The sequence below is a fragment of the Vulpes vulpes genome, chromosome 10, assembly GCF_048418805.1.
Source record: "Vulpes vulpes isolate BD-2025 chromosome 10, VulVul3, whole genome shotgun sequence".
In the NCBI taxonomy this organism is placed as follows: Eukaryota; Metazoa; Chordata; class Mammalia; order Carnivora; family Canidae; genus Vulpes; species Vulpes vulpes.
In genome coordinates, this window is record NC_132789.1 from 52255069 (window position 1) to 52272449 (window position 17381).

General features: G+C 53.1%; 1 protein-coding gene across 15 annotated transcripts in view; it reads right to left on the reverse strand.

Annotated features, from left to right (window-relative positions):
* Positions 1 to 255: 255 nt before the first annotated feature.
* The window catches only part of MAST2 (microtubule associated serine/threonine kinase 2), a 213387-nt gene continuing 196261 nt past the window's right edge, over positions 256 to 17381 (reverse strand). For 10 of the 15 annotated variants that reach the window (XM_072724104.1, XM_072724103.1, XM_072724101.1 and 7 more), the window contains 19 exons: positions 14157 to 14258; positions 12986 to 13118; positions 12124 to 12185; positions 11765 to 11850; positions 11108 to 11316; positions 9951 to 10089; positions 7576 to 7708; positions 6626 to 6791; positions 5962 to 6063; positions 5577 to 5699; positions 5310 to 5419; positions 4940 to 5094; positions 4410 to 4693; positions 4104 to 4301; positions 3273 to 3496; positions 2953 to 3075; positions 2426 to 2562; positions 2134 to 2327; positions 256 to 1837 (listed from right to left, as the gene is read on the reverse strand). In XM_072724104.1, the coding sequence (XP_072580205.1) occupies positions 312 to 1837; positions 2134 to 2327; positions 2426 to 2562; positions 2953 to 3075; positions 3273 to 3496; positions 4104 to 4301; positions 4410 to 4693; positions 4940 to 5094; positions 5310 to 5419; positions 5577 to 5699; positions 5962 to 6063; positions 6626 to 6791; positions 7576 to 7708; positions 9951 to 10089; positions 11108 to 11316; positions 11765 to 11850; positions 12124 to 12185; positions 12986 to 13118; positions 14157 to 14258 (4206 nt within the window). In that variant the 3' untranslated portion in view covers positions 256 to 311. The remainder of the gene's footprint in view (positions 1838 to 2133; positions 2328 to 2425; positions 2563 to 2952; positions 3076 to 3272; positions 3497 to 4103; positions 4302 to 4409; positions 4694 to 4939; positions 5095 to 5309; positions 5420 to 5576; positions 5700 to 5961; positions 6064 to 6625; positions 6792 to 7575; positions 7709 to 9950; positions 10090 to 11107; positions 11317 to 11764; positions 11851 to 12123; positions 12186 to 12985; positions 13119 to 14156; positions 14259 to 17381) is intronic. The other 5 variants (XM_072724105.1, XM_072724102.1, XM_072724100.1 and 2 more) reach the window with 1 other exon arrangement.

Sequence of the window (17381 nt, forward strand, 5' to 3'; positions counted from 1 at the left end):
CAGGTATATGGTAAGTGCTGAACTCTTTGCCTGGGTACTCCTACTAATCCCTACTCTTCTAACCCAGCAACTACGACCTATCATCTGTTCTTCAGGTTTGAGCTCAGATGTCATGGTCTCTGGGAAGCCAAGTAGGGCTCGGCAACCCTCCCGACAGGGAGTGCAAAGTGTGTGATTCACCACTGTATTCCCAGCAACAACACAGACCTTGAGGTACATTTGTGTTGACTGAAAGAAAGAAGCAAAAGACAAAGATGGTTTCCAAGAGCATGTATTACACAGGTCTGAGTGCAAGAAATAGCAAACAACTGCTATGTTTGCTTTAAAAGCTCATCAGGTACCAATGTCAAGTCCTGATGCTTTTGAGGGCTCCCTGGGTCTCGGCCCCTCCGGAGTGGGTTGGGCCCAGACTCCTGGGTGAGGGGGCAGCTTCGGCATGGAACGTCCTGCCTCCTGTCACCTGAAGCATCAGGTACTTTGGTGATGCCCAGGGCTGGCTCCTCTTTCTCTCTCTCTGCACACTTGGGCTCCCATAGCCAGCTTTGGTGGGGAAACTCGCGAGGGGGACGGACCAGCCCAGGGGCACCAGGTGGCCATGACTTCCCCTCCTGTCTGGAAGACAGGCTCTCAGGGTGGGCTGGAGTTATGGTCTCCACATCCTGGGAGCTGGCCATCCCACCTCCCACTGTTGCCTTTCTGCTTGGGGATGCCCTGTCTGGACTCTCAATAAAAAATTTCCAAGACCACGGGCCTGGCTCTCCAGAGGTGGAGGAGGCAGCAGGGCGACTGGTGGGGAGAAGTCCTGAAGAGCTGGGACAAAGTGCTGTTAGTGCCTGGGTGTGGAAGTGCTGGGCCTTCCAGCAGCCTTCAGGAGGGGTGGGGTCTGCGGGTCCAGCCTCCCTGAGCCCGGAGGCCACCGATGAGCACCTGGCAGCCTCCTCAGAGGCCTGTGGGGCCCCAAGTCTCCTCTGGGGGACACTAGGGACTTCCATTCCAGGAGGCTTCAGGGTGACCTCTGTCAATAGGCCTGGGACCATCGGGCCCTGGCTCTTGGGATCCCTGGCCAAGAAGGCATCCTCTTCCTCACCCTCGCCTGCTCCTCTGAGGGGTGGGACCCGGCCCGCTGCAGGCGCTGGTGCCAAGCTCGGCTCCTGTGCACCTTGGCTGTTCTCAGGCCCCTCCTCGGTGTCATCCTCTGAGGAGTCCACCTCACGGATGGCTTCCTGCTTCTGCAGTGACTCTCGCCGTTCGGCTCGGTCCTGTCGGAGGGTGCCCAGGGCCCACGATGGAGAAGGCTGCAGTACCCCCTTTCCTGGCAGTGGCCCCTTCCCAGACAGCACGCTTCTGGTCCCAACTGCCTCCAGAGGGCCGACTTCCCTGGGCGGCAGTTCCTTCTTTAGCTCGGGGTGGGGCAGGTCAAGGCTATGCTTCCGAGAAGTGGCTAGCTTCTTCTCAGAAGCAGCAAGTGCAGCCGCCAGTTTCTCAGCTGACTGTACTCTCTTGAGTAGTGGTGAGCGGGGCGGCTCCGCACTCTTGGGCCGTGAGAGCTGCCTGCCCAGGGGCGGCGACAAGTGAAGCTTGGCGGGGAAGGCCTGGGCTCCGTGGCCAGACAGGGGTGACGGGGAGCGCTGGGGTGAAGCTGCTGGCGGTGGGGAAGGGGTGTGGGCCAGTGGGGACAATGGGATGCTGCCGGCCGACTTGCGCCGCGGAGAGCGGTACTGGCGCTGGAGCTTGGGTGCCAGGCCGTGCAGGGAGCTGGGCCGTGTGTGCCCAGAGCCGGCTGGAGAACTGGGCACGCTGGAGCTGGGGGAGCTGCTCTGTGACGAATTCCCTCCCACTTGGCACATGGACAGACACACAGACAAAGGCAGAGCAATGTTAGCAGACAGACACAACTGCGGGTAAGACAGGCCTAGCCCTGGGATGTCCCAGGATCAAGGTGACCCCACCAGTGATCCAGAGCCCAAGTTAGAGAAAGTCCCTCTCCAGCCCTGTCCCCTCCTCCCCGAGACTGCGGGGGTCTTTCGGGGGTTGGGTGAGTTTCAGAGTGGGACCACGGAGAAGCACAGAGGGCCTGGGCTCTTTCCTACCTCCCAGGGGCTGCCTCTGCCATCTGCGGGGAGCACTTCATACCTGAATGCACAGCATCGGGGGTCACTCGGTAGCCCTGAGTGGGAGACCGGGGGGAGAGGCTGTGGCTGTGTGTGGGAGAGCCGGGCCCGCTCTCCCCTGATGATAAGGATCGGTTAAGGGAGGAAAGGCTGCGGCTGGTGTGCAGCAGGGATGCCTGCTTGGTGATCTTCCGGAACAGGGAGTTCCTTTTTCTGCTGCAGAAACAAGGGTGTCACAGGGCACAGCATATACCGGGCCCAGACGCCAGGGACCCCAGGACACACTAGTCCCCTCGTGGCTCAGTCTGGCTCACCTTTCTTGCCCATCTTTGCCCCGGCTTCGCTTACTCCTTCGGGCCATCTTGGCCTTGTAGCTGCCCTTCCGAGCCGGCCCCACTTTAATGGATGTGTTCTCCAAGGGCGTGGTTGAAATGGACACCTTGTTTCCACTCTGGGGAACAGAGCAGGAACCCAAGCTAAGGCAGGGAAGGTCCTCTTGTTCCCACCCTTACCCTTGGCGTGGCTACACCACGCCCAAGCTCTTGCCCTTGCACCCACAAGTCTGAACCGCAGGCCTGCCTTCCTTCCCCACAGATTAGGAATGGCTTCAACTTGAGCCTGGGCAGTTTGGGGTTGAGACAGTAAAGAAGAGGTTCATCTGTCTTGTTCTTCGATCCTATCCATGTCTCAGAAGGATCCCTGGGCCTTGGTCAGTGAGGATGTTGCTTTCCCATGAAAACCCACTGCTATGGGTACGCATCTCTCCCAGTCCCCTATGGCCAGTCACGGACTCACAAGGCTGGGGACATCTAGGGACCCCAGAAGCACAGGTGGCACTCACCTTCAGAATCAGCTCCACCACCTCTGTGTGCACCAGCCCGTGCACAGGCTCCCCATTGACGTGAGTGATGAGGTCACCCTGACGAAGCCCCGCCTCACTGGCTGGACCGCCATCCTCCACGTGCTGCCCCAGGGGGAGAACAGTCCTCAGCCTGGAGTCTGAGCATGAAGTATGGGGCCTGCTGCCACGGTGACCCACCTCCCTTGGACCCCTGAGGATAGTATGGGCAGAGACAGAAGCAGGGACAGGCAGGCACTGGCAAGGGGAAGGCGAAGGAGTGATGAAACTGGGAGACAACAGGTCTCGATGGCCAGACATACCCACACCATGTGGTGCACAGTGTAGACGTCCGAGTCACCCATGTAGACACGGATGGCTCGCAGGGTAAAGCCATACTTCTTGCCAGCTCGGTGGATGATGATGGGGGGCCTCGAGCTGCTGAGGGCTGGCAAGAAGTCCCTGCTTGGAGAAGAGTCCCTGGATGATGGATTGGATGACTGGGAATGTGGGGACATGGGGCTGGCCAGTGGAGAGCAGGTGTGTTCTGGAGAAGGAAAGACAAGACTGAGCAGGCCAGAGGACCTGAGCCTGGCTGTACTCCCAGCCCCACCCAGGGCCACTGACCCCAAGCCACTGTGGTCACAGGCAGAGCCCGAGCCCAAGGATGCGCTCCCTGCTGACTTGGAGCAGCAGAGCTCCTCACATGCGCAGACCCTCCCCAGGAGGCGATTGCAGCTAGCAGAGCGCATACTTGCATCTATCAGGGGCCACAGATGTTCTTCGTCCATGTTCAGACATCGCCATGACCCCATGAGCTACCACTACTGTTTGGATGAGGAACTCAAAGCTCAGAGGTCAAGTAATTTTGTCAAAGAGCCACTTGGTGACGGAACCAGGATCCGAATGTAAGCTGCCTCAGAACTTGCGCTCGTTACCCAGCGCCATCCTGCCTGTGGCACATGCACACGCCACCCGACATCAAGGCACAAGGCACAGCTTTACAGACCTCTGGCCTCACAACCAGGGGGCGCAGTGACACAGTCTCCCGGATACCCGCTCCTCAATACACAATGCCCAGACTCCTGCCGCAGGCCCACGGAGATTCCAAGGCCCCTCCTGCGAGCTTTAGCTGAGTTCCCTGGGGGCCCTACCTGCAGGGATGAGGAGGGACAGGGTTGTGGCTGAGGCAGACTTGATCACTTTGTTGATGGGGCGAGTGGTGCGCTTTTCCACAGAGTCCCCGGAGAGCAGCCGGTGGCGGGCCCTGCGTACCGCCAGGTCACTGATGGCCTTGGCCGCCGCTCCCTCGGTCGGCTGTGGGGTCCCACGGCTTCCTCGGGTCTCCACAGCTGTGGGCCCAAGGGAGCAATGAACCATGCTATGCAGCTGAGCCTCCCCACCCTGCCTGCCTGCCGTATCCTCCATTCCAGGCCCTCGGGCCACCTGCGGGGCCACACCTGGGCTGGAACCGGAGCTCTGGCCAATGGGCTCCTCGTCTAGCTTCAGCCGCCGCTCCACTGTCCGTTCGGGGACGGGCCCAGATACCCCTTCTCCAGAAGGGGGTGTCAGAAGCCATGTACCCTCCTGCTGCTGTCTCCTGGGGGTGCTGCTGGCCTCATCAGGGCCCTCAGGGAAGCGAGGGGCATCCAGGAGGCCTGAGCAGCGGCGTCGCACCGTCAGTGGAGGGCTTGAATCACTCTCCGTGTGAGAGGACTCAGACACTGACAGCCGCTTCCGCAATCTGAGAGACACGAGGCCCAGGGTGAGACACAGGCAGTTTCCCTCCTCCAGCCTAGGCTCCCATAGGGGGTCACAAGGGTTATAAGTCACAGAACCTTTTTCCTCAGACATTCCTCTGGAAGTCATGCTGTGATGCCCCCTCACTGCCACCAGTACTCCGCCCGCATCCAAATCCCACCCCCGATCTATAACAACCGATGGATGGGACGGCTGGGCTGCCCACCCAGGGTGAGCTCTGGGTGCTCACATCTCAGGGGAGCCAATCACCCAGCTCCGGTCTCGGCCCTTCAGCCCTGCCAGGCCATCAGAGCGGTCGTCCTTCTCCTCGCTCAGACTGCGCTTGGTGGGGGCTGGTGCCCGGCACTCCTCGAGCAGTGAGAGCCGCTCCATGCTACTATACACCTGTAGGCACAGGGTCTGTGCTGGGGACAGGCCCCGAAGGCCACACCTCCCTTCTGACACCCAGGAACTGGAACCAGTTCTCCCCTTCCCTCTTCCATACCAGGTGACCCTTCAGGGCCTGTCAGGCCGGAAGGGCGTCTGGGTATCTCATTTGCAGGTCCGGCCCCATACCCTGCTCCTCCCAGCAGCCCCAGCCTGTGCCTGCTCTGTCGCACCTTACTGAACCTCGGAGAGCACGAGGAGAACTGGCGGATCTCCAGGCAGCCATCCTCACTCGCTTCGTCCTCGTCCTCAGAGTCCACGTGCTGGTAGCGCTCTGAGCGGGCTGGGTCAGACACGCAGGACAGGTACCCTCAGAGCCCCTAGGGTGCCTCCTTAGGACCCTTATCAGACCTTGCTCCTGATGCCAAGTTCAGGGGCACAGGTATTTCTGGGCAGACAGGTAGGATCCCCACTCCTCCCTGTCCCACCAGTGGCCTTACTGTCAAAGTAGCTGGTGTCATCTTCTGATTCCAGTTGAGGAATAAATTCAGCCTTCTGGCGAAGAAGTCCTGTCCAGTCCAGACCAGTAAAGAATGAGTGCTGCTTCACCTCAGTGGCACTGCCTGTAGACAGGAAGGGTGTGGGCAAGGGCTCGGGGTGAGCCGCGTGGAGTCCAGGCCAGCAAGTCCAGTGAGAGCCGAGACCTCAAGAGGCCAGGCCTGAGGCCTCAGCTCCAGCACCTTTCTTCTTGTGCCCACAGGAGCAAGGCGGTCTCAGGATCAGACACGCTGTCCACACCTGAAGCCCCAGCTTCCCGGATACATGGACTCAATCTCCCTCTTCCCTCTTCCAAGTTATGAGAAAGGTCAGTGGGGCCTGTCCTACCTGTCCCCAGTCTCTCCAGAGGGTTCTGGTGGAGCAGTTTAGATGTGAGGTCCTGGGCATCTGGTGGCAGTGCATCATCCCCCTCAGGCCACACAATCTCATCTGAAGAGTTGGGGGTAAGAGGGAAGGAGTGGGTTAGAGGGGGGCCTCTGAGGCTGCAGGTGGAGTGGGGAGATAAAGAGGAGGGTCCCAGGATAAGATATGGGGAGAGAGGCCTAGAGGGCCCTAGAGCCCCTGAAAGCCTTGCCTGGGACCAACTCCTTAAGTTCTATAGAGTCCTGACCTCCTAGGGGGTCTACACACCCTCCCCCATGGGCAGCCCTGGGATCCAGGCCTTCCCCTGTCCTGAAGCTCTAGCTTAGCCTGGCTTTACGCTTTAGACACTAGTACCCTCACACAACCACAAACGTATACTCATAGGCCACACACACACACACACACACACACACCCCACAGGCATATTCATGTCCATATGGGAGAGACATGAACACAAACAGAACAAGCCCTGGGTGACAGAGTACACTTGTACATACACATGCACACATCTAAGGGGCAAGCATACACAATTCAGAACAAGAACTCATAAGCCTCACAGGTGCAAGCATAAATCATATTTGTGGATCCAGACTCTGTCTCCCCAGTGTGCCAGGGTGATGATACCTACCACTGATCACTTGCCCAAAGAGCTCTTCCGGAGTATCTCCAAAGAAAGGGACGCAACCCACCAGGAACTCATACAGGATTATGCCCATGGCCCACCAGTCCACTGGCTTCCCATAGCCCTGACGCAGGATCACCTCAGGTGCAATGTACTCCGGGGTCCCGCATACCTGGGCACAGAGAAGCCAGGCTGGCTCAGCATACTGAGGCAGCACACTGGCGTGACAGCCGAAGGGGTGGGGATATTCCCACCTCTGGAGAAGAAAAGTCTCTGAATGAAGACTCAGCTTACTTTGGTTAAAGAGCAAGATCAATAGGAACCCATGGTATCAGAGTTGGAACTGTTGGTTGGGGGTAGTTTATGTACTTTCTAATGAACCAAAACATGTAATTCTATCCTGGAACAACCACTCCCTGAGCCCTCAACATCTCTTTGTGGCATCAAGTTCCCACACCTGGCCTCTGCCCTCCAGTCTCTCAAAGGACAGATCCTACAGTCACAGGACTATGACAGGGACTTGCAAACAGTCACCAACTGAACTGTCAAATCAGGGAACATCCAGAGGCTACTCTCAGGAAGCTTGGCCACAACCCAGTGGAAACTTGGAGCTGTGTTCCAAGAACAACAGGCTTCAGAAGAGCCTTGCCCCTGCCTGAGGCCAGGAGGTTCAGGACTAATCTCTTGTTAGTCTCTGAGAGTAACAATGGTTATATGACCTATTTTCCCCAAACCCTGAGGAAGGAGATGATTTTGGATTTATATCCATATGATTCTTGTGGTCCACCCAATTTACCAAACATCCTACCTATCTCAGTGCCTCCTTGGAACCAAAAGGTGGAAAAGATAGGAATTCCCATCTTAACATCTAGCTACAGAGTAATAAACGTGTGGCCCCTCACCCTTACTCTCAAGTCTGAAACTCAACCCCCAAGGTCTCAACCATCCTTCCTCACCTGCTTGTCCAGGAACTCCCGGGCATCCTTTTCAATGTGGCCCTCGTACAAGTTTGTGGTCAGGCTCATGAGGCCAATTTTAGAAAGGCCAAAGTCAGTAAGCTTGATGTGCCCCATGGATGTAATCAGGAGGCTGGGAAATCAGACACACAAGTATGGGGTTATTTCCTGGAGTACTGATTTTAGCATATGTCAAATTGTGCCACTCAGCCTTCTACAGGCTCCCATAGGGCATAACAGGGTAGCTTCAGCAGGGAGACCGGCAGCTATGAAAGAAAAAATATCTCTGGCTTCGTGAGGACTGCATTCTGCATGAATAGCCAGCCTGCCTTTTGCCCATTCCCCCAACTCATCAATGTTTACTACCCTCAGCTGTATTCTGGACTGGGAACAGGGACCAGCCAGCTGGGGACACTTTGTCCACAGAGCAATCAGGCTCATTCCAAGGCTGCAGCCACACCTAGGCCCCTCTCCTCCCTGGGTGTCTACAGTACCCAGCTCAGGGTGAGGGGAGAGGGGCCCATAATCTTGTTCTATATCCACAGGTGGTTTTCTAGAAGGGTTGGCTGGGAGAAACTGAGAGAGGATCTCACAGAAAATGGTCTCTTTCTTCTCCTGTCACATATTCACCCTGAGTCATTTCATTTCATGACAAGGGCTTCACCCGACTGCCCCTTTATTCTAGGATTCCCAAACAGCATCTAACTTCTTGTATGAGCTCTGTGCCCACTAACAGCCCAGATGTCTTACAAGCACCGTGAACTCAACCCTTCCAAACAGAGTCATACCTAACTGGTCCTCTCCACAGAAAATGATTTTTATCTCTAGCTCTGTGAAAAGTACTTTATTGATTATTTATAAAGATATTCTGGCTCCTGAAATGTCTTAAAACAGAGTAACTAACACAACAAAATAGGTACTATTATCCCCATTTTAAAGGTAAGGACAGGAGGCTCTGAGGTTTGATTAACGGATCCAAGCTCAAGGAATTAACAAGTGGTCACCTGAACTCAGGTCTGTCTAGTGTCAAAGCCATTTTCCACAACAGAGGCTTATCCCCATGCACTAGTCCTGACGGGGAATCTGGAAGATATCCCCACTCCTGCTCCCTTCTTCTCTCCTACCTCACCCCTACCTTTCGGTTTCCTTTCTACTTCCTAACAGTATCCCCTCTCTTCCGCATCCTGCAGGCACAGTTGGTTTGGGCTTGGTCTACTGCAACAGCTTCACCATCTTCCCGCTGGCAGAGTGCTCTTTCTAAACTTAAACCATAATCTGAGTGTGCCATTCTATCATATACTTTTGGCTAACAGGCCCTCTGAAGACTTGCTAGGACCCTTTAAAATAAAACCCACTTTAAAAAATAAATAAATAGGGCAGCCCCGGTGGCGCAGCGGTTTAGCGCCGCCTGCAGCCCAGGGCGTGATCTGGAGACCCTGGATCGTGTCCCACATCAGGCTCTCTGCATGGAGCCTGCTTCTCCCTCTGCCTGTGTCTCTGCCTCTCTCTCTGCATCTCTATGAATAAATAAATAAAACCTTTAAAAAAAAAATAAATCCTACTTTACAAAATGACTCTTGATAACCCAATCCCTGCCTCTCTCTCTAGCCTTACCTCTTACTACTCTGACCAATTAACAATCTCAGTCTCCGCATACTGTACTATAGTCCCTGGATCACATTTTCTGATACTTGTGCACCTTTTGCAAACCCTGCTTTAGAAAGCTCCTCTCATCTTTTCCCATCTGACCAATGCCTTCTGAGAAGTAGCCTATATGCAGATATTTCTGTTTCCCATACTAAAGTTCTATAGGTCAGGGATTATTTTACAACCCAGATTATAGGGACGCCTGGGTGGCTCAGTGGTTGAGCATCTGCCTCCGGCTCAGGGTGTGATCCCAGGATCTGGGATCGAGTTCCACATCGGGCTCCCTGAGGGGAGCCTGCTTCTCCCTCTGCCTGTGTCTCCGCCTTCTCTCTGTGTCTCTCATGATAAATAAATCTTTTTTTAAAAAAAGACAAACAACCCAGATTATAGCACTTGGCCCAGAGAGGTCAGTAAATGTCAGAACACTTGCTCGGCCATTCTCCGAGATGCCGATTCTTCTGTTCCTGCTTCGTTCCCTTAGATGAGCTCCTAAGTGACTCTTACATGACTCTTACAGGTCTTATGATGCCACTGCCAGAATGGCTAGCAATGGTCTTTGCATTTGGGATGGTCAGGCGCTACAGTAGTAGGCCTAGATAGAGACCCACATTAGCACTGTTTTCTGGCAGCCATTCTGGGATAAATCCAAACATGCTATGTCTGCCCCCATTTATCTATAGAGACCCAAGAGGGAAACCTTGGACAAGGGACCCAGAGAGGGGGCGTACTTGTCAGGCTTGAGGTCACGGTGCACGATGCCGTAGTTGTGTAAGTATTCCAGGGCTAGCACGGTTTCCGCAAAGTACAGACGCACCATGTCCACGGGCAGGGCCCCAATGTTCTTCAGCAGAGTGGCACAGTCTCCTCCTGTAACAAGCCCAGAACAGTATGAAGGAAGGATCGAGTTCCCGACTCAGGATTGTCTCAGGCTTATAGTCTCCGAGGCCCTAGAAGAGAGAGCCTCATGAACACCCTGGTGCTAGAGACTGGGAATCTAGTTCTTATGCTGCTGGTCTGGGTGCAGAGTGTGGAGAGGAGTCGGCAGGAGGTGAATCTGCCAATGGCTGTCAAGGCCACTGTTCAGGCCAGAGGGTAGGAATCTGGCCTCCATGCCTGTCAGGGGACTTGCAGGGGTAGAGCAAAGTTATTTTAGGGTGGAAGTCCTGTATATAATGAACACATCTGACTGAGACTTCAGCATTTTGTCCACTTATGTCCTTCCTGTTGACTAGCCTTTGGTTTTTGAACAAGGTAACCTTGTGAACCTCCAGCACGTACTCTCTGAATTAAAAGGAGAGTGTTGTTCAGTTTCAACTTTAAGACTGAAGCAAAGTGTCTTTGGAAGCTGTACGCAGCTGCCATCTCTCCCCCCAGGTGCCCCACTATGCTCTTCTACTCCATCCCCAGAGCTTCTGTGTGGCCTTAAGGGGTGTCCCCTTCACAAGCCATTAGTCAGGGAAATGGCATTTCTTTTTTTTGAGGGTCCATTTGCAGTCCTCCCAGCATGCAACCCTGGGCTTGTGTGGCCTGCTATCTCCTTTGTTCCTGCCTGGCGCCAGCAGTAGAGACCATCCAGGCTTTGGGGTGCAGGATTCTACAGCTGTTGGGCTGATACATCTTGTCCCAGAAAGCCTGTCTTTGCACCTGACATGGGCAGCCTCATGGAAGCTACTATTCCAGAAGCCTCTCCCTGTGAGGGGCAGGGAGCCTTGTGCCCACCGTGGCCAAATGGTCTCTGAGATCCTAAGGCAGAAACCAATGCCAAAGAGAGATTGGGAAGCTGGGCCCTGAAACTTTACTCCTATACAAAGCTGTTGGTCACAGCTCAGGGCTAAGCCTCACATTGTGCCTTGGTCTCCCTGCCAGGCCACCTTTCCCACAGTACCTTCAACATACTCCATCACCATGCACAGGTGGCGCTTGGTCTCAAAGGAGCAGAACATGCTGACCACAAAGGGGTTCTCAGCAAAGGTCAATATGTCACGCTCCACAAAGGCCTGCTGGATCTGGTTCCGAAGGATCAAGTTCTGCTTGTTGACCTTCTTCATGGCAAAGCGCTGCCGGGTGGACTTATGCCGCACCAGGAATACAGCCCTGGGAAACACAGTCCATCCCATCTCCCATGGACCCTCAGCACCTGGGCTGTGCTCCCCACCACCCAGAGCTGGGGTGTCCAATCACACCCTATAAATGCGCAGACCAAAGGAACAGGCGTGTGCTTATCGATGAGAAGGATCTGGGCCCCTGCCCACAGAGCTCTTCAATTTCCCAACACACTAATCCTGAGGACACAGTTCAGTTCTCCCCCAGAGCTCAGGGAGCGGAGGAGTGCTACCAAGAGGAGTGAGGACCTTGTCAAGAAAGGAACAATGCTCAGATGTCAGAGGACCGAACTCCTGTCTCTCCAGGAGGCTCTGGGGACGGAGAGGGTCTATCCTGAGCATGTGCTGCCCAGAGGATCAGGTATCCTACACTTCTAGAAGGAAGAGCCCAAGGGCTGACTTAGCTCCAATCCTGGCTACACCCCAAGCCCTGCCTTTACCCATAGGCGCCATTGCTGATGAGTTTAATAGTTTCGAAGTCCTCCTCAGAGGGCGTCCTTTTAGATGTCACAGATGCCCCACGGCCCTGGAAGACAAGAGCAAAGGCAAGAGGCAAGCGTGCTTCTTAGAGCCCACGTGCTGGGGAAGCCAGAGCCCACGTGCTGGGGAAGTCAGCACCTAGTCCCGCTGCAGCCCCCACCCATTCTTCCCAATGCAGGAGCTGAATGACTTCTGAGATAGTAGGTGCTACCACCCATTCCTCCCCCCCACCTTCACACATCCTTTCAAATAGGACTCGTGGTCCTTTGGTCTATAGGGCCCAGCCTCCAGGATTGGGGCAGAAGCTCAAGATCTTTACCTCAACCGAATCATCCGTCTCTGGAGTGTCAGGACTGTCATAGCTGCTCAACTGGGCCATTTCTAGAAATAAAGCAAGGGCAGAAGAGAAAGGTGTGCGCAGCAATGTCAGGCATCTCAGCAGTCCACTCACATCACATGAGAGGTGCATGCAAGGTAGGCATTAATATTTCCTGCATCAGTCTGGGGTGCAGGTACAGTCCTGTGGTTCTATCCTCAGAGCAGTCACAGCTTTTGGACTTGTTTCCCAAATTACATTGCCACTCCTATCTCTAGAAGTCCAGTGCCATTCACAAGGTCTGGCAAATTCTAAAAAGCTTCCCTCAAATTTAGGACAATTCCTGGAAAACAGGGACCAAGGTTGGGCTACTGGTCCCCATCCTGCTTCACCGTTGAGGTTGGGAAGCAGGGAAGCAGGAGCAGGATGACTAGAGACCAGTGACTTAGAAGCCCACGCTCCACAGGGGCATAGTGTGAATGGAGATATCTGCTGAAGCCCTGGGTCAGGACCACACCAGAGTCACAGGAAGACTGGTAAGGGGGCCCAAGAGGAGGTAAAAAGGCAGAGGAGGTGATCATTTTTGAAAATGTAATTGCAGTCCTTTGCTGTTGACCTCTTCTGACATTAGGCTCTCAATCCAACCCAGCTGGGCCCATGGCAGTTCAGGTTGGGTCACACCAGGCGGATGTGAACCAATGTGAAGGAGGGGATGCACTGTGACAGAGAACACTGGGTTCCTTTGATGGCCCTGAGGCCTCTGCATCGTGTCCATGTCCAGTCTAAGCCTCTTCTTCTAGTGGCCTTCCCGTGGTTAGAGCTTGTTGGCTACGGCACGTCTGTAGCCACCAGGGAGTATGCTCACCCTCCAGCGGATCCCGTGTGAGGCCCAGCTGACTAACGATGTAGCGGGGAATGTCACATTTAATCCCTTGTCCCTCTTTGGCATGGCCCTCGGCTGCTTCCAACAGGTGGTAGAACTCTTCCGGGTCAAACTCCTGTGCCAGGAAAGGGAGGCAGTGAGTGGTGAGGGCTACAAGTGAACGCCTCTTTGATTTTCACAGCACATACTCAGGAGGATGAACAAGACTTTTTCTTTATGATGGGACACTTGCCACCAAGCACCCAGAAGCATCATGAATCGGGGATCGTAAGAATGGGGACAAAGTTGTCTTCCAGGTCAGCTCCAGATCAGACCTCCTAAGCATAGGCTGTCTTCCTGACAATAAGAACCAGACTTTTTGGTTTCAAGATGGCTCAACCTATTCATCTGGTCCAGAGCTCCTGTGAGCCAGATGGTATTGTCACACATAAGCGCACACGTGTACGCATGCCTGCCTTCAGATGTTTACCAAGCACCCCCCATGTGCTAAGGGCTGGAGAGCCATGTGGACAGCACAGCACTCTTTATCTATCCGGAGCACAGAAACATGAGGGTTCCAGTCACTGGGCACCTACTAAGTGCCACAGCCTGGGCTAACCCCTGCTAACACTTCTATGACCTCAGTGAGGAAATCAAGGCCCACAGAGAGGCACTGACTTGTTCTCTTGCACCTTGGACTCACCTCAGTGGCAACACTGTTTGCAGGACCATAATTATTATTTCTAGGTCTCCATGCCTCCTATACGAGGCACTACAAGACTAACTCCACTGCAAAGGGAGCACCTTAGGATCAGACACTCTGCTTTGTTCATGTCTGTGTCCCCCCCAGTGACTGGTATGAAGTAGGTGCTCAGTAAGGTGCTCCCTCATGACAAAGTGAAGCACTCGACTTGTGCTGACCGACCTGGCCTGTGCTCCTGACCATCCAGACCTCCACTCTCCTGGGCCCTGCTCGGTGTGAGAGGGCCAGGCTGCTACCCCTCAGGACCAGCCATTTTCCTCACAGGAGCTTCTCTGGGCCCCCATGCTGGCATATCATAGTCAAGTAAGGACTTCAGCAGCAGAAATGACAGTGGTGCTACCAGTTTTACTGTTAGCAGGAGACTTCCCCTATGTGCCCACCCCCTCCCGACCCTCTTGGGAGCCCACTCACCAAACATTCCAGGAGTCGAGCTGGGCGGGCGATGACAATCATCAGCTTCTTCACCAGCTGCATCACAAAAGCTACTTCTGAACTCTCTGAGCGCTCATGAGCCTGCAGAGAAGACAAAGGTTGGTTAAGTAATCCCCTGGCACAGTGTGGTTGGGCTAATGCAGGACTGGGCTGAGCAGAGCTGGCTCTAGGGAGAAACAATTGGGTGGTACAGAGACTTTTGAAAAGGAGAAGGCCAGTGCGCTGTGAGAGGGAGCTTTAGGACTCTATGATACTAGGGAATGTCACAGAGACATGTGGCTTTACCTGTTTCTCCATCTAGACCCCAGTTCAAGAGGCAACTCTCAATGGAGCGTTCACTGTTCACTTCCCACCCCAGGCAGAATGTCAGGAATAGAAAGACTTCAAAGCAGGAGTGAGGCGACCAGATAGGTATTTTAGAAAGATCACTCTGGCTGTAGTGTGGACAGTGCACTAAAGAGCATAAGCCTAAAGCAGGAAAATCCATTAACAGGCTACTGCAGTTAATGTGCACGAAAAAGGCATAAATCAAGGCAGGAGGAATGGAGAGAAACAGCTTGGGGCTATTTACAATGTAGATGACTGAGCAGACCTGAGGGTTGGAAGCAGCAAGAGAAGGGTACTGCAACTACAATTTTAGGGAAATTTCGGTGAACCCACAAATGAAATAAATACAAGAATGTAAGTAGTTCAGGTAAGGTAGGTAGAGAGGACTTGCAGAGTTTGAGGTACCTATACTAGATACTTTCTTGGGTATTCACTCAGCCCGGGAGCCTTTTTCTTTTTTATGGAAACTGCTATGACGTCTAGGAGCTACATTTGTATCGTATGGCTGCCCCTTCCATCCCACCTCCAGCAGCTCACCCGTGTGGATGACTCTCCTAGGACTTTAAAAATGGATTGAAAGACAACTGTGTCTGTGTGACCAAACCATACAATCTCCTGGCGGGTGAAAAGGGCCGGTCACGTCTACCAAAGGGATTGAGCTAAAGCAGCACAGAACAGAAAGGCATGAGAGGAGAACGACCACTTCCCGAGCTTTCCACAGCTTCTGGTTTCTGGTTACAGTTCCTTAGGGCCAGGCTGCAGTCCTGCCTTCAATTCTCTAAGACCCACTCTTTCATCATTGTAATGAGCTTCCCCTTCCTGCTTATACTACTCCTGCATGGGTTTTCTATTATTTGCAACCAAAGAATACTAACCAATCTGGGAAAAGTGGAGGAGTTTTTGTGAAGCAGCCCGCAACATGGATCTGGAGCTAAGAACAAGGAGGACAAGGCCAGGAGGGCGTCCTCAGTGTGTGGATGACAACGGAAGACACGGAGATGAAGCTGCCAGGGAGAGTGTGAAGGAAGGCGGAAGAGGAGAACCGACGCACAGAGTGGTGCCCTGTGGGACACCAGCATTTAGTACTTTTATTTATTTTTCTTTAAAGTGGGTTTAGGGATCCCTGGGTGGCTCAGCAGTTTAGCGCCTGCCTTTGGCCCAGGGAGCGATCCTAGAGTCCCGGGATCAAGTCCCATGTCGGGCTCCTGGCATGGAGCCTGCTTCTCTCTCCTCCTGTGTCTCTGCCTCTCTCTCTCTCTCTCTCTCTCTCTCTCTCTCTATGTCTATCATAAATAAATAAATAAATCTTTAAAAAAAATAAAGTGGGTTTATTTTTGGGGGGGGCAGTTAACCTCTATTACCTAACATGGGGCTCAAACTCACAACCCTGAGATCAAGAGTTGTATACTCTTCCAACTGAGCCAGCGAGGTGCTCCCTAAAGCAGCTTGAACACCAGCATTCAAGAGATGGGCAGAGAAAGAACTTGTGAAGGGTCAGCAAGACTGTAAGACTTGAGAGATCAGTGTCATGACCCCAAGCAGGGAGAAAGGTCCAGAAGAGGGATTCATGGTGTAGAGCTGTGAAGACAGATCAGGATGGAAAGAGAGCACGGGACCTCTTTGGCAATTGGTCAGTTTGTTCCTTGGTGACTTTTGCCTGAAACAGTTTTAGTGGGATGGTGGGAAGGGAAAGTAGAAGGCAGAAGGCTGAGCAGTAAACAGGTTAACAACCTGTTTCTTTCCTAACAGGAAAGAAAAATAGCAAATAAGGACTAATTAAAAAAAACTGGTGATGAAATGAAGAGAGAGGCTGGGCACTTGAAGAAAACTCATTTATTCTTCAAAGATTCAGCCCTAACATCAACTCTGTGGACCGTCATCTAAGTCCTCTGCCTATACCCCCCTCAAACCCATGAGAACAGGAAGTAACTGCTCCCTTTCCTATGTTCTGTTTGCTCATACCACAGGGTACCACATGTTGTTTTATAATTAGTTGCCTGTTTCTACAGCTACACTGTAGAGCCTTGTAAACAGAGAGACTGTGTCTTTTTTATCCCTTATGCACCAAGACTAGCATAGTGCCTCTTACATAACTCACGTCAATGTTTGTTGATAAGTGTTTGAAAACACGATCTTAGGCTCTAGAATAAGACAAACCTGGGTTTGGGTTCTAGCTCTGCTACCAAAAAATGGGTTACCTTGGGCTAACCTAACCTTTTTTTTTTCTTTTTTTAAAGATTTTATTTATTCATGGGAGATGCTGAGAGAGAGAGGCAGAGACACAGGCAGAGGGAGAAGCAGGCTCCCTGGGGGGAACCCAATGCGGAACTCAATCCCAGGACCCTGGGATCATGCCCTGAGCTGCAGGCAGACGTTTAACCACTAAGCCACCCAGGTGTCCCAATCCTAACCTCTATTAAATTTTTGGTTTCTTCAGCAATAGATTTAGAGAATAACAGTACCTTACTTACAGTGTTGTTGTGAAGATTAGATAAATTAAATGAGATCATGTATTGTCTAGTATGCACTCAGTGCTCTATAAATGATAGTGACTTTATTAAAATATTTTATTAATTTATTTGACAGAGAACATAAGCAGAGGGGGAGGGCAGAGGGAGAGGAAGAAGCAGACTCCCCACTGAGCAGATAGCCCCTTGCGGGGGCTCAATCCCAGGACCCTGGGACCATGACCTGAGCCAAAGGCAGCTGCTTAACCAACTGAGCCACCCAGGTGCACCTATAGTGGTTTTATTTTAAATGTAAATCTCACCATGTCATTTTCCAAATTAAAACCGCTCAATAGGGCAGGCCGGGTGGCTCAGCAGTTTAGTGGCTGCCTTGGGCCCAGGGCGTGATCCTGGAGGCCTAAGTCAGGCT